General features: G+C 50.0%; 5 protein-coding genes across 5 annotated transcripts; 4 read left to right on the top strand and 1 right to left on the bottom strand.

Annotated features, from left to right (window-relative positions):
- Positions 1–87: 87 nt before the first annotated feature.
- M437DRAFT_56536 (uncharacterized protein) lies at positions 88–772 on the bottom strand (the record flags this gene model as incomplete). The annotated part of the gene is made up of 2 exons (XM_041023069.1): positions 88–550; positions 606–772. 2 exons carry the CDS (start codon positions 770–772, stop codon positions 88–90), a joined length of 630 nt encoding a protein of 209 aa, XP_040876606.1.
- A 1519-nt stretch (positions 773–2291) lies between these two features.
- Positions 2292–5425, top strand: M437DRAFT_87486 (uncharacterized protein; the record flags this gene model as incomplete). Its single annotated transcript, XM_041028648.1, has 3 exons — positions 2292–2461; positions 2512–2718; positions 2770–5425. The coding sequence occupies 3 exons, from the start codon at positions 2292–2294 to the stop codon at positions 5423–5425; spliced, it is 3033 nt and encodes a 1010-aa protein (XP_040876605.1).
- Positions 5426–6339: 914 nt separating this feature from the next.
- Positions 6340–7857, top strand: M437DRAFT_87485 (mannitol-1-phosphate/altronate dehydrogenase; the record flags this gene model as incomplete). Its single annotated transcript, XM_041028647.1, has 1 exon — positions 6340–7857. The coding sequence occupies one exon, from the start codon at positions 6340–6342 to the stop codon at positions 7855–7857; it is 1518 nt and encodes a 505-aa protein (XP_040876604.1).
- Positions 7858–8704: 847 nt separating this feature from the next.
- On the top strand, positions 8705–10340 carry M437DRAFT_78030 (MFS general substrate transporter; the record flags this gene model as incomplete). The annotated part of the gene is made up of 2 exons (XM_041026928.1): positions 8705–8757; positions 8813–10340. The coding sequence occupies 2 exons, from the start codon at positions 8705–8707 to the stop codon at positions 10338–10340; spliced, it is 1581 nt and encodes a 526-aa protein (XP_040876603.1).
- A 295-nt stretch (positions 10341–10635) lies between these two features.
- Positions 10636–13262, top strand: M437DRAFT_56412 (ARM repeat-containing protein; the record flags this gene model as incomplete). Its single annotated transcript, XM_041023050.1, has 3 exons — positions 10636–11606; positions 11655–11828; positions 11882–13262. 3 exons carry the CDS (start codon positions 10636–10638, stop codon positions 13260–13262), a joined length of 2526 nt encoding a protein of 841 aa, XP_040876602.1.
- Between the last annotated feature and the right edge of the window lie 649 nt (positions 13263–13911).

The raw sequence follows: 13911 nt of genomic DNA, 5'->3' as shown, positions 1-13911 counted from the left end.
ATCAAAAAGATAACATCAATTTTTAAGGGACTGTCAAGAATGGAAATGCCATGCCGTCGATAATGAAAATGAAGAAGAGCATGAAAATCAGTTAGAACCAATCTTCGCCTCATATGCACTGCTGTGCTTCCATCTCAAATCGTAGATGTGCTCGATGAGATCCTTGACTTCGTGGCCGTTCTCACAGTCCGTCCACTTGCCACCATCACGAATGCACCAGTTCTTGTCGTCGACTCTGACGGTGCAGCTCTTAGTGACACCCTTCTCGGCACTTCTCTGAACAGACTTCTTGAGGAGATTCCTGGAGTATGCGCCGTCATCAACGCTCAAGCAGTGGTTCAGCTTCTCGAAGTCGATACCATGCTCCAAAGCGCAGTCCTTGGCAAGATCTTCTGAAGGAATCTCAGAATAGTTGCGCGACATGCACATAGTGAAGCCGAGGTGGATTCTGGGGTTAGGATAAAGACGAGCTGCGCAGAGTTCGATGGAATTGCCCAAGCATTCCGAAGGGCCATGCATGCAGACAACACCGTCGTCGTCCTCTATGGTTCTGTTTTCTTGTCAGCTACTGTGAAGCACGTGCGCATCATGTTGTAGATGCTTACTTTCCAATGTAGGACAGCTTGAAATCGACGAGGTTGCTGACATTCACCATAGCTGGGAGTACAAGGTCGTGAAGGCAATCACGAGCATCAGGACACTTGCTCATAATGTGGGCCTCCAGAGGTACTCGTCTGGGCAGGTATTCGTACGTTTCGGGCTCATCGTCCATCAAACCCAACAGCACAAGGCCTCCAAGTGGCAGAAGGAAGATGGTGATGATGAAGATACAGAAAGCGGCAATGGTGATGCGACCGCGAGTTGTACGAGACCATGCACGCTCATATTCGCGTCTTGCAGTGAAGAGCTCTTGGGCGGCAGCTTGGAGGTTCGCACGGGCTTCATTCCATCTTGAACGAAGGTCCTCGAGAGTGGCCTTGGGCTGGTCCTCGATCAGAGGTTGCTTCTCAATTTCTGACATGATATCCTGAAGACCGATGATAAGGAATTTGGTAGGGTAGGCAGATCGCAGGCTAAGTGGAGAATGTTGATAATAAAGGACCCTCTGCTTTGCCACTCAAAGGAGGCTGAAGCGTTGCGGCTCAGCCCACGTCATTTGCACCCTGATGAACGCCTCCTGCCCGTCACCCTGGCCTCACATTTCTGTAGCCCTTCCTTTCGTGTTTCTTTCAAAAAGACCATCATTAAGCTCCAGGAACTCATCTGGTTGCTTCGCTCACCTCAAACTACTGTTCTCTACTCCGAACTATACCGTCGAGGAATCGCCTGCGATATCTTGAAAACGAAAGTTTCCGTCTAGCAGCTCGTGAGCTTTAAAGATTTCGAAGGTGTGCGGGAATTATGTTTCCAAGCCATACCTTCGACTGAGGAAGCAGCACCCACTGAAGGTGCTTGTAGTAAGGAGCTCGGAATCCTCTGCGGAAACCTACAGACGGAATCGATCCTTGATCCCCATCTCAACGACTTACCCATTTCATGAGGACCACCTCAATCCTACGGTGTCTTTGAGTAGATGACATTATTATGGTTTCCCATTTGGTCGAGTCGCAAGGATGATACTGGAAAATGGTCCGCTCTGTACTCCTGACATCTTTTCCTTAACGACCATGGTTTCGAAAACGGGGTTCACCGACACTGCGTGGATGCTTCTAGCTGACCGTTTTATCGCTACTTCGTTAACAGCCAAGCCTTTAGGATCACAGTGGCTAGCTGCGAAGAACGCTTTTGTTCTAACAGAGCCTCCTAGAAGCGCCTTGCTATACTGTCGTTTTTCAGCTCGTCGTTCGTGGCGCTGTTCAGTGTGTATTTGACTGTTATAAATCGCGAGATTGAGTTGCCAATCGGAATATTTGCTCAAAGCCCCATCAACTATCATGACTCGTATCACACAGTATCCACAGCCGTACGGACCTATAGGTAATTGCGACTGTTCTTCAGCTGGGTCCAAGGCTGCTTGGATTGTTCTTGAGACAATATACTCAATGTTCGCCTGGTGAACGAGAAGTCGAGTTCGGAGATGCCCCTTAACACTATCAGCCGTCTGTGCCTTTTCAGTGCGAAGGATGCTGGATATGTCTTGAGAAACAAGGTGGTCGATATTTGCGACTCAATGGTTGTTCACTTGTTGGCAAGAGCAGTCCTGCCGGAGAGAACTGATGTATAAATAAGAGCCTCCGAGTACGGTGCAACAACCAACAACTATCAGCCTCCTCAGTTCATGCTTAGGCAAGATGTATCTCCTCTACTTGCTCAATGTGGTAGTCCTGCTCTCCTTCAGCATTGGCGTTTCGTCCTCCCCTGTTGCACAAGGCACAACTTCGAAATGTAACGCACGAGACATCGCCATCGTCAAGCGAACAGCCAATGAGCCTACATATTTCTGTACATGGTGGAACTCAGAGTCCGTAAGATCGACATCCACAAGCTTGGAATATTGCTGACGCATCTCAGCACACGCACTAGGACTCCCTTCATGGAGTTAACAGTGTCCCAAGTCAACAGTGCATGCAAATGCATCTCGAAGCCCTCAAAAGGCAAGCGAGCAGCAACCGTAGACCATCCAGTCTTGTCAAAGGGACAATCTGTTCAATCTTGCCGCGCCGAAATGAGCAAGCAGTTCACCGAACCATGGCATTTCTGCAACTTCTACACTGCATAGTAAGTGAACACAGTCTAGCTTTATCTGACTGACACTGACCATATGGGCAGCCCAAGAACTACATCTCCGTTCCGCAAGTATAGTGCAAAGAGTCTTTTGGCACTCTGTGATTGTGTCGAAGGCAAGTCCATTCCTTCGACTACCAAGAAATCGTCAAGCAAGAAGACCTCTGCGACAAAGACAACTATCAAGACAAGTTCTACCAAGTCATCAAGCAGCAAGAAGCCCACTTCGTCATCAAGCAAAAAGACCAGTTCTTCTAGTAAGAAGTCGTCTCTGTCTTCATCCTCAAGTAAGAAATCGGCGTCATCTTCAAGCCACAAGGCCACTCCCTCGTCAGCCAAAAGCACAAAGACCAGCTCAACCACGAAAGTTGTATCCACTTCTAAGTCGTCCACGTCAAGCGTCCGCAAGACGACTAGCTCTTCGAGCATGGTCAGCAGCACCAAGAAGATTAGCCGCAGCACTAAAGCAAAGACTTCATCATCCGCTAGCCGAAGCTCCAGCTCGAAATCGTCGACGTCCACATCTACTAAGTCTCTGAGCTCGACCAAATCCTCGTCGAAAGTTTTGAGCTCATCTCGGCCTTCCGTACACACAACAACGAGCAGCAAATCTTCATCAACACTCCTAAGCTCAAGCAAGTCTTCCACAACAAAGGCATCAGACTCGAGAGGATCTTCTTCGAGTATCACAAGCAAATCAGCTTCGAGTTCTAGCTCTTCTGTGTCACCAACTTCTTCCAGCACGACCCAGTCTTCTACCTCGACCCCCTCGGCCGTCCCCACAGAGACACCAACGCTCAGGACAGACGGCCAATTCTACCTCAGAGTCGCGAACTCTGCCGAAACTGTTGATGGCTTCTATATTACAACGGACGACGGTTACAGTCTTGGACATCTCGATCCAGTATTGTTCGAAATTGATTCAAGTGGATACTTGTATCAAGTCGCAGGCTCCGATAAATACTGGATTGGTACCTCTTTTGACTCGGTTGGGAAAGGCTACATTAGTAGTTATGATGAGCTTGGACAATACTACACCACCAACCTCAGATGCGCCTATGATGGAGATTACCTCCTGAGCTGTGCTACTACCTCTGCCAACGGTACATTTTCCCCTGTCACCTTCTCGTACATGAACCTTGGGTCGGGATTCTATGAGTGGTTCGCCAATTCCAGACCCAATGATCTACCGACTATGGATCTCTATGTCGAACTCGCGGAAGCATCAACACCATCTACAACTTCGTCAAGCAGTTCCTTCGCGTCACCTACTCCTTCCAGCACCACCAGCACTCCTTCTACCTCGACTTCGTCGGAGTCCGCCACAAAGACACCTACGGCCAGAACTGACGGCCAATTTTATATAAGGGTCGCTGACGATGAAGCCCCATCAAGTGAATACTACGTGTTCAAGGGAGAAGTTTACACTGTGGGATCTTCTCGACACACTCTCTTCCAAATCGATTCTAATGGATATCTGTATCAGTCAAATGTTAACCAATACACAGATTCATACATAGTGATCTATGATAACGGCGATATCTCAAACTATGGTGCGTTTGGGCAGTACCATCCCGGCAACCCGAGATGCAGCTACGATGAGAACTACCTCTTGAGCTGTGCTACCACTTCCGCCGATGGAATCTTGCTCCCGGTTACATTCTCGTATGATGCAAATCTCGATTGGAAGGGTTTCTACGCACCTAGTAGTATTCCGGCTATGGATTTCTATGTCGAACTCGCGGAACCATCGACGCCATCTACAACTTCATCAAGCAGCTCCACAACTTCATTCACCACTCTGTCAACCGCTGTCAACACCGCTTCTCCGACCACTTATTACAACACTACAAGTTCTCTCACCAGTACTACGACCACCTCTTCTCCCGCTTTGTGTACCGCTTCCTCTGAAGACTCCGATTTCGGGGCTTGCTTGAAATCTTGCTCTGAGAATCCTCAGTGCGTTGGAACCAGTTTCAACTTCGACAATGGCACATGTGACTACTACTACCTTGATGGAGCTTGTCCTACTGCTAGCCGCACTCCTGGTGTTTCGGCCAGCTCCACCTCCACTGCTAGTGCTACTGGAAGCTCGACTCTCTCTGCTAGTATCACCAGCAGCGCTGGTAACTCGACTTCTTCTGGTCTGGCTACCGCATCACCTACCACTGCTCCGACCTGCACCCTCATTCCTCGCATTCCCAATAGCGGCTTTGAGGATGGCAAGAACCAGACTGCCTGGTCGACTACGGGTGGCTACTTTAGCTCCTGGGCTCCTACTACAACGAATCCCTATGACGGCTCTCTCAGCGGCCAATTCACTTTTGAGCAAACTGAAGACTACTCCAGGGTATCGGTCTATCTGGTGAACACCATGAGTAATCTCTGTCCAGGATTCACCTACAGCATCTCGTACCATTCTTCCTGCCATGTCCCGGACACTGAGTACTGCAGTGTTTCAATAACCACGAGCGAAGCTATTGATGATGAGAAAGATTCGTTTGTCACGTCAAATCCAGGCACAGGTTGGCTTGCCGAACACGATGTTTTCAGCTTCACAGCTGCCAGCAGTACTTCGACACTGTATGTATTTGTCGGAACGACGGCTGACAACTCAGGCATTGGTAACATCTATCTGGATGACTTCAGCATCGCTCTTTTGGACACACAGATCATACCACAGAAGAGGAGCTCGCTCTAACGGTTTTGGCTCTTCGAGGTGGGAATGAACTACAGCAATGAGATTCTTCACAGAGTATACATCCTATAGTTCTTAATAACGTTCTCAACGTGCTATGTATATTAATAGCCCTGAGCTTTTGCGGAGACAACTTTTGCATACGTCATAAGCACCCTGTTTTCTTGTCCATTGTTCTCGGTTAGTTTCTCTCACCACTTTGGTGGCAGACCTGTGTTTTTTGGTGAAGAGTTTTCGGCCAATGAAGACTTGCTCGTAACTTCGTAATTTGTAGCCATGGGTTTGATGGCTCTCTCCTTAGGCCGTAACACCGTAGCTCGCAATCAACATCCGTGACTGCTCTGCGTTCGCAAAAAGATACTATCATGCACGGCGCATGGAGCGTGATCCGAATGTCTGAGATCTGCAGGCCTCCGAGTTCAGAAAGAAATACTTGCCAGGATCTGCGGAGCCACATCCATATAGATAAACCCACCTGGGCGCATTCAGCTGAGAACTGTACATCACTCTGCTGTCTTGCTACACTAGCGACTGCGCAGCAGATCAGAATTAGACCAATGCCAATCTCGTAATCCCTGCTGCTGCGCATTGTAATTATCTCGCTCCTCAAATAGCTTCAAGGTGGAAATAATGTATGCAGGATATCTCGGGAGCCCCTGGAGGCTGCGGTCGGAGCTGGCGGTTGGACCTTTTTTGGAGCTCCACCCGACAGCGTCATCCCGGATTTTATTGTTGACCTGGTCATAATCGTCACTGGGTGGCTACTTCCACTCAACAGACCCTTGCTCGAAAAGCAACGTGAAGGAAGAGCTGAGTGAAAGATCTTCCAGTCCGAACATCTTCCGCGTAGCTACATAACTAGCTTTCTCTCTTGCAACTCGTCTCTTCTCAATTATTTTTCTGTATTGCGAGACATCATGCCTCACGCTACATCGCAGTCGTTCAAGCTGCTCAGCAAGAACCTCTCGCAGATCGCGTCCCAGTCGGGTCGCGCAACTGTGAGAGTGCCCACCTATGACCGTTCGTCGGTCAAGGAGGGTGTTGTTCACATTGGTGTCGGTGGCTTCCACAGAGCTCACTTGGCCGTGTACCTCCACAACCTGATGGAGAAGCATGGCGTACGCGACTACGCCATTGCTGGTGTCGGTCTTCAGCCTTTCGACGCTTCCATGCGCGACATCCTGAAGAAGCAGGACCACCTGTACACTGTCATTGAGCGTGGAGCTGGCGGCAGCTCTGCCAACGTCAATGGTGCCATCACTTCGTTCCTCTTTGCGCCCGACAACCGCCAGGCTGTCATCGAGAAGATGGCCCACCCCGACACCAAGATCGTCTCCATGACCATCACCGAATCCGGCTACTACTACAACGAGAACACTCACGAGCTTCAGGCCGAGCACCCCGACATTCAGCACGATCTCAAGAACGAGGACTCGCCCAAGACCACCTTCGGTTTCCTCTACGCCGGTATGAAGAGACGTCACCAGCTTGGTCTCAACCCTTTCACTGTCCTCTCCTGCGACAACATGCAGAAGAACGGCTCCATCACTCGTCACATGCTCGTCTCATTCGCCAAACTCGCCAACCCCGAAATCGCCAACTGGATCTCCGAGAAGGGTGCCTTCCCCAACTCTATGGTCGACCGTATCACTCCCCGCACCGAAAAGACCGACATTACCGCACTCGCTGAAGACTTTGGTATTGAGGACGAATGGCCAGTTGTTACCGAGCCTTTCATGCAATGGGTTGTTGAGGACAAATTCTGTGATGGCCGCCCTCCCTTCGAGAAGGTTGGTGTTCAGGTCGTCAAGGATGTCCACGACGTCGAGCAGTTCGAAATGCACAAGCTGCGTCTTCTCAACGGTTCCCACTCTGCTCTCGGTTATGCTGGTCAGCTCGCTGGTTTCAAGTACATCCACGAGGTCATCAACGACCCTGTCTACCGCAAGTTCGTCGAGCAGATGATGCACAAGGAAGTCAAGCCTCTTCTGCCCAACATCCCCGGCGTCGACATTGACAAGTACTGCGACACTCTTATGGAGCGCTTCTCGAACCCCACCATCATGGACCAGCTTCCTCGTATCTGTCTCGGTGCTTCTGGCAAGATCCCTCAGTTTATCATGCCTTCGATCGCCGAGCAGATTTGGGGTGAGCACAACTTCCGCCGTCTCTGTTTCGTTGCTGCCGCCTGGTTCCGCTACATCAATGGTGTCGATGATGCTGGCAACAAGTTCCTCGTCGACGACCCGATGGTCGAGGAGCTCCAGGCCAAGGCCAAGGCTGGTGGTCTCAAGCCCCACGAGCTCCTCAGCATCAAGTCTCTTTTCGGTGACGACTTGCGCGGCGACAAGAGATTCATTGACGAAATGACCACCGCTATGGAGCTTATCGCCAAGGACGGTGTCATGGCCACTCTCCCCAAGTATGTTGACTAAATGACTGTCAAGGTGCGTTGATGGGAGAGCTGCTGGTCGGCTGTCTCGTCATACAGTACAGAAAGAGCAAGGAGTCAGGTCACAAATAATACCTCGTATCACACACGAGCACACTTCTCTATTGGCGTATCCACGCAAGCAGACACCGCGAGCCAACTCTGAGATATGATATACCCCTGAGCTCGCGGGGTTTGCGAGGAGAAGCGAGTTGATGTGTAAGATAGACACGAATTGGTCATAGATCAAGTTTAGAAGATTCACAGCATATCTGAAGCGTTTTTACCAGTTTCCCGTCCTCTGTTTCCACATGATTTTTGACGTGATGTTGTCTAGACCAACACCTGTCTCTCGACTGTCCTCAGCCTCCACGCGTTTAGATTAGGGCGACTCCTTCGAAACACTGGACTGATGAATACATGACCAGGGTGATAGACATTGCTTGGTCGAGTTGAAAATATGAGACGTTTGATAAACGGCAGCACATGTGAATGCGACTGCGGAGATGACGGAATCGGTGGCTCGTGCCTCGGAAGGGTACACGAGTCAGTGAAGTCACCAGGGCTCGATAGACAGTCATTCGCCATGGCCTCGTCCTCTTCTTGACGCTATACCGACTATCCTCTGGAAACAGAGGAAGTAGTAGATAAACGCCATGGCCGGTCAAGGAAGTGGAAATGCTGGTCGAGGGGGGACAGTCATCGACAAATTGGACTACCACCCCGGCAGACCGCTACTACGTGCCGACGACGAAGGAGAATCATCAGGCAGACCCAGTGCTGAGCACAGCTATGCCGGCAGCTTCTTTGAGCAGGTCGCCGAGGGTATCCAGAACCGTGACAGACAGAAGATGCAGCGTCAGCTCTCGCGTTATCTCACCTTTGCCTGGGCCATCATCAACTGGTCCGTTGTGCTACCAACCTACTGCTAGCAGAGCATGACTGATATACCACTCTAGTCTGGTAGCCGGTTCCATCACTTGCTTCTCCGTCTACGCTCCCTTGTTCCAGAAACGCCTACACTACACCCAGCTGCGCGTCAATACCATTTCCATCACCGCCGAGTTGGGCATGTACCTGCCCGTGCCTATCTTTGGCTTCCTCTGTGACCGCTACGGTCCTGGCATTCCTTCGATCTTGTCAGGCTGCTTCGCTGGCTTCGGTTACATACTCGCAGCCTTCACATACCGCAATCCTGACTGGCCCTTTGCTGTCATGGTCTTCTCCTTCGTCTGGGTTGGCATGGCTACCAGCTGTATGTACCTCAGTGCCGTCACCACCTGCGCAAAGAACTTTGGAAGAGGAAAACACAAGGGTCTCGCACTGGCTCTGCCCATTGCTGCTTTTGGCTTGAGCGGCATGTGGGAGAGTCAGGTGGGAAGTCGCCTGCTATATGAAAAGAAGCCTGACGGCACGCCTGGAGACATTGATGTCTTCCGTTTCTTCATCTTCCTCGGATGCACTCTGTTCTCAGCTGGTGCCATCGGATTCTTCCTGCTGAGGATTATCGACGAGGACGAGATGATTGATGAAGCAATTGAAGAGTTGGAACAAAGTGGTTTGCTCGAAGACAGTGCCTTCTTCAGAAGAGGCTCTCATCACGAGCATCATGATAGCTATGGTGCCGTGCCAGATGAGGATGACGAGGAAGAGCGTCAACGCAAAGAAGAGGAAGCCCGTAAGAAGACATGGCTGCTCAACGAGGAGACCAGCCGCTTCCTTTCTGACAGAACTATGTGGCTACTCGCTGGTGGCTTCTTCCTCGTCACAGGTCCTGGTGAGGCTTTCATCAACAACCTAGGCACAGTCATTGGCACTCTATACCCGCCCAACGTTCCCGACGAGGATATTCCTACGAGTGCTGCTACTCATGTCTCGATCGTTGCCATTACGTCAACTATTGCGCGTATCTTGACAGGTACTCTGTCCGACTTGTTCGCTCCTACCTCTGTACCACACCAGCATCGTAGAGGTCCTAACTCGCTCATGTCCTCCATGGCCACCTTGCCTGGCGCAGATGCTGCAGAACCTCAAAAACGCCTTGAGATCTCACGCATAACATTCTTGCTCGTCTTCTCACTCGTCATGTCTATTGGCCAGGCTGTTCTTGCTTCGGGTGTTGTGCAAGAACATGGCGAACGCTTCTGGTGGGTCAGTGCGGCGGTCGGCGCAGGATATGGTGCTGTTTTCAGTTTGACCCCGATCATCACTTCGGTCGTCTGGGGAGTTGAGAATTTTGGTACTAATTGGGCTTGTGTTGCTACTGTGCCTGCTTTGGGAGCCACCCTATGGGGACTGCTTTACAGTGCTGTCTATCAATATGCAGCCAACGAAGGCGTAGAGGCAAGTAGCGAGCTATGTTTCGGCCGCGCTTGTTATGCGCCGACATTTTGGGCCATGGCAGTGAGCGTCTGGGTAGCATGTCTTCTATGGCTTTATGCATGGCGGGGTCCTGGCGGCTGGTATAGGCGGGGCATTGTGGTTTGATATTGCATCTAGAAGTAGCATTTTCGTATATGAGCAATTTTTGCTATCTGCATATCGTCCACGTTTTTTTTTTTTTTTTTTTGAATCGGTCCTTGTTGGTTGCAATCGGCCCTTGATCGTTCTCTCGTGGTTGTTGCCTTGTTCGTCTGGTGATGAAGCCAAGAGCTGCTGTTTGTGGTGTCCGAGCTTTGGGCTTTAAATGTAAGACGAACGTTCCTTGAAAATACCACAAGATAGTTTAAAACATTCAACAATTTATCACGGGAAAGAAACAACGAGCGACTGGAATGCTGTAATGGCAGACTCGTCGACGATCCAACGTGCGGAGGAGCTGGTGGCTCAAGCCAGATCTTGCATCGAGCAACGCCAACTCCAGAAAGCAACCCAGCTAGCCAAGGAAGCAGCCTCCCTAGCACCTACCAACAAAAACGTCCAAGCCTTGGTACAATCTCTGTCACAAGCGGGCTCAGATGGAAGTCAGATCTTGTCTCTGGTCAAAAGCTATGTTGAATATGGAGAGCAGAAGGACGGTCAAGAAGCTGTCAGTTTGCTGAAGCAGCATGTTGCTGTACCTTCTGACCAGATTAACGATGTCGCTCACTTGCTCTTCGACCATGATGGAAAGCCTACACAAATCAGAGATGAACTTACAGGAGCTTTTGTAATCAATTCTGCAGCAGCTCGCAAACAACTTGCCAACAGGATCCAAGTCGGCACAGAAGCAACCAGATACTTTCGCTTGCTCTGGAGACGCGGTGAACACAGTTTCAACAGCATCTTACCTGTTCTTTTGGATGCAGAAGCTTGGCCTAGTACCGAGGTTCAGACACAGGCTAAGCGAGATGCTTTCCTACTTGCTCTGGGAAAACTCCTGGATCCTGCTTTGGAGCATGGAGAGTGGAGCATGACCTTGATCGCCAGACTGCTTACTAGCAATGCGCAAGATATGGCTGGTCTCATTGACAGAGACGCTTTTGAGATTGTACTTGCTCAGCTGGACATTCGTCTCGATACTAAGATCAGGGCACAGGCAACCTTGGCTGTTGCGAAACTCCTCGAGGAAACCCGTGAGGAGGGTGAAGCCATATTTACAGACTACATTACCAATGGTGTCGCCAAAGGACATAATGACGAATTGATCGTGGCTTTTTCGGCAGCAGCTTCGGTCTTCCCGATTGTACCACAGACTGTGGCTAAGTTGTTCCTGACACCTGGATTCTTGGAGGGCTTGGTGCCTGTGCTAGAGAGAAACTCAATGGGACAGAGGTGAGTTGTGCAGATGATTGTGAAATCTACCACTGACATGTCCTGCAGAAAGTCACATCGACTCGAACAGGCAGCGATGGAGTTATTAAGTGCAGCATGTGTCGACAAGGCATGCAGAGAGAGTATCTCCAAAGTCGCTTACAACTGGCTCGATGATGTGGCGCACACGAGTACAGAGTCAGCAGCCGCGAGTATGGCTGCATTAGTGTTAGCCAAGATTCCGTGAGCTCTCTTTTTTGTGTTCTCATCCTGTGCCAGCACTAACAGTCAGGCAGACCGAAGCCAGAGTCCGAAGAGTCCTCGATAACACACGCTGACGATCTCTCTTCTCTTCTGGTAAATCTTACGATGAACGCCAGCAGCCCTGCAGAACAACAGAGCTCAATAGAGGGTCTGGCATACACATCGCTTCAACCCAAGATTAAGATGGAGATTTTGTCCAATTCGGCCTTACTCAAAAAGCTCATTGAACGCCTCAAGTCGACAACAACAGCTGACCCCTGTACCTTTGGCATCTTGACCATCTTTTCAAACCTAGTCTCTTACCGCCCAGCACAAAGCGAGGAGCAACAAAAGATGTCACAACTGAAAGACTACGCCCAAGCCAAGAAGCCCGAGGAAAAAGATCCTTTGGACGATGACAAACACGTTACAGCACGCTGCAAGACAGTGCTAGACGCAGACCTCGTACCCGTCCTCGTAGCAGCGGCTAGAAGCCACTACACCATCACAATCCTAGGCATAGCAGCAAAGATCCTGCACGCTCTCGCACGCGAGCAAAAACATCGCGGCAAACTCGCTCAACAAGGCGCAGTAAAGCTGCTTCTTCAAACCATCGATCGTCTCCAATCTCCTACAGGGCCTGCCGCTGCCTCGGACTCTGCACAAGCAGCAATTCATCTAGCCGCGCACGCACTCGCACGTATTCTGATCTCTGTAGATCCCAACCACGTGTTCAGTAGAGCCATGCCCGCCATCTCCGCATTACGGCCCTTGACTCTCCTCCTTACTCCCGACACAAATTCAGACACTCGCGATCTCCTTCCCGTCTTCGAATCCCTTCTCGCACTCACGAACCTTGCCTCCCTCGAAGACGAAAGCGTCAAAGACGCACTCCTCAAACAAGCCTGGGATCCCACCCAAGACCTTCTACTCTCCTCCAACAAACTCATTCAACGCGGTGCCGTAGAATTAGTCTGCAATCTCATGGCTTCACCTGCCGGAGTTGCGAAATACGCGGATGGCAGTGCGGCGGCAAAACAACGCTTACACATCCTTCTCGCGCTGGCGGATGCAGAAGATGTAGCTACCAGATGCGCAGCTGGCGGTGCGTTGGCTATGTTGACAGAATGGGATGCAGCTGCAAACGCAGTCCTTGAACATGAACGTGGCATTCCTATCCTCTTAGACCTCTGCGCTGATGCCAAAGATGAAATCAAACATAGAGGGTTAGTCTGTGTACTTAACGTCATTTCTGCACCCGGAGAGATTGGACCTAGGGGAATGGAGAAAGTCAGGCAACATGATGGATTGGAAGAGATCAAAGATTCGTTGAGAGAGTGTAGGGATGCTAGTGTTATGGCTGTTGGTGTGGAGGTTTTGAAGGCTATCATGGCCAAGGATGGCAATAAGGGAAAAACCATTACGCAGGGATAGGGTTGGAGGTCTGTCGGAGAGGAGAAGAGAGGATTTTTTCCCTTTCGTCGAAGATGAGAGAGAGGGTTATTTCTTTGACCTTCGAGGTTGATTGTTTTTTTTTCTTGCATCGCTCTTAGCTTTGACATTGCGCATTTCATAGACAGCGATATCTTCAACATTTCTTTTTCTTCTCAGAAGCTATGAGTCAAAGTTGGTATCTTGTACTCCCCGAGTAGACAGAAAAAAAAATCCAATCATTGTCTCAATCAAGTCCGTAGCAAGATACAATCGCATCGTGCTGCTGCCCTGTTATAAAATGGCAAACAAGGGTGTATAAAAGCTATCACACAGGGAATAGGACTAATTACAAGAAGTGGACCATTGTTGATTTATTTGATTGTTGGGTTTTTCTTGGATCACTCTAGCTTTAGGGCATTATGCAGTCAGATTTGTAACGGTTTTCCCGTCTTGATAGTATTAATTGAAGTAGGTACCCAGTGACCAAAAGGTATGAAAATCATGAGATCGTCAAGTTCGTAGCGAATGCGATCGCATCGTGCCGCTGCCCCCATTTGTATTCCTTCTATTACTCCAGACTGGTCTAGATTTGTGAAGTCGCCGACAGTGAATCCGAATCTCGCATCTCGCCTCCGGGTAGAACTCCGGC

Source organism: Aureobasidium melanogenum, assembly GCF_000721775.1.
Source record: "Aureobasidium melanogenum CBS 110374 unplaced genomic scaffold scaffold_24, whole genome shotgun sequence".
In the NCBI taxonomy this organism is placed as follows: domain Eukaryota; kingdom Fungi; phylum Ascomycota; class Dothideomycetes; order Dothideales; family Saccotheciaceae; genus Aureobasidium; species Aureobasidium melanogenum.
Note: the sequence above shows the minus strand (reverse complement) of the source record. Positions and strands in the feature narration are given on the sequence as shown.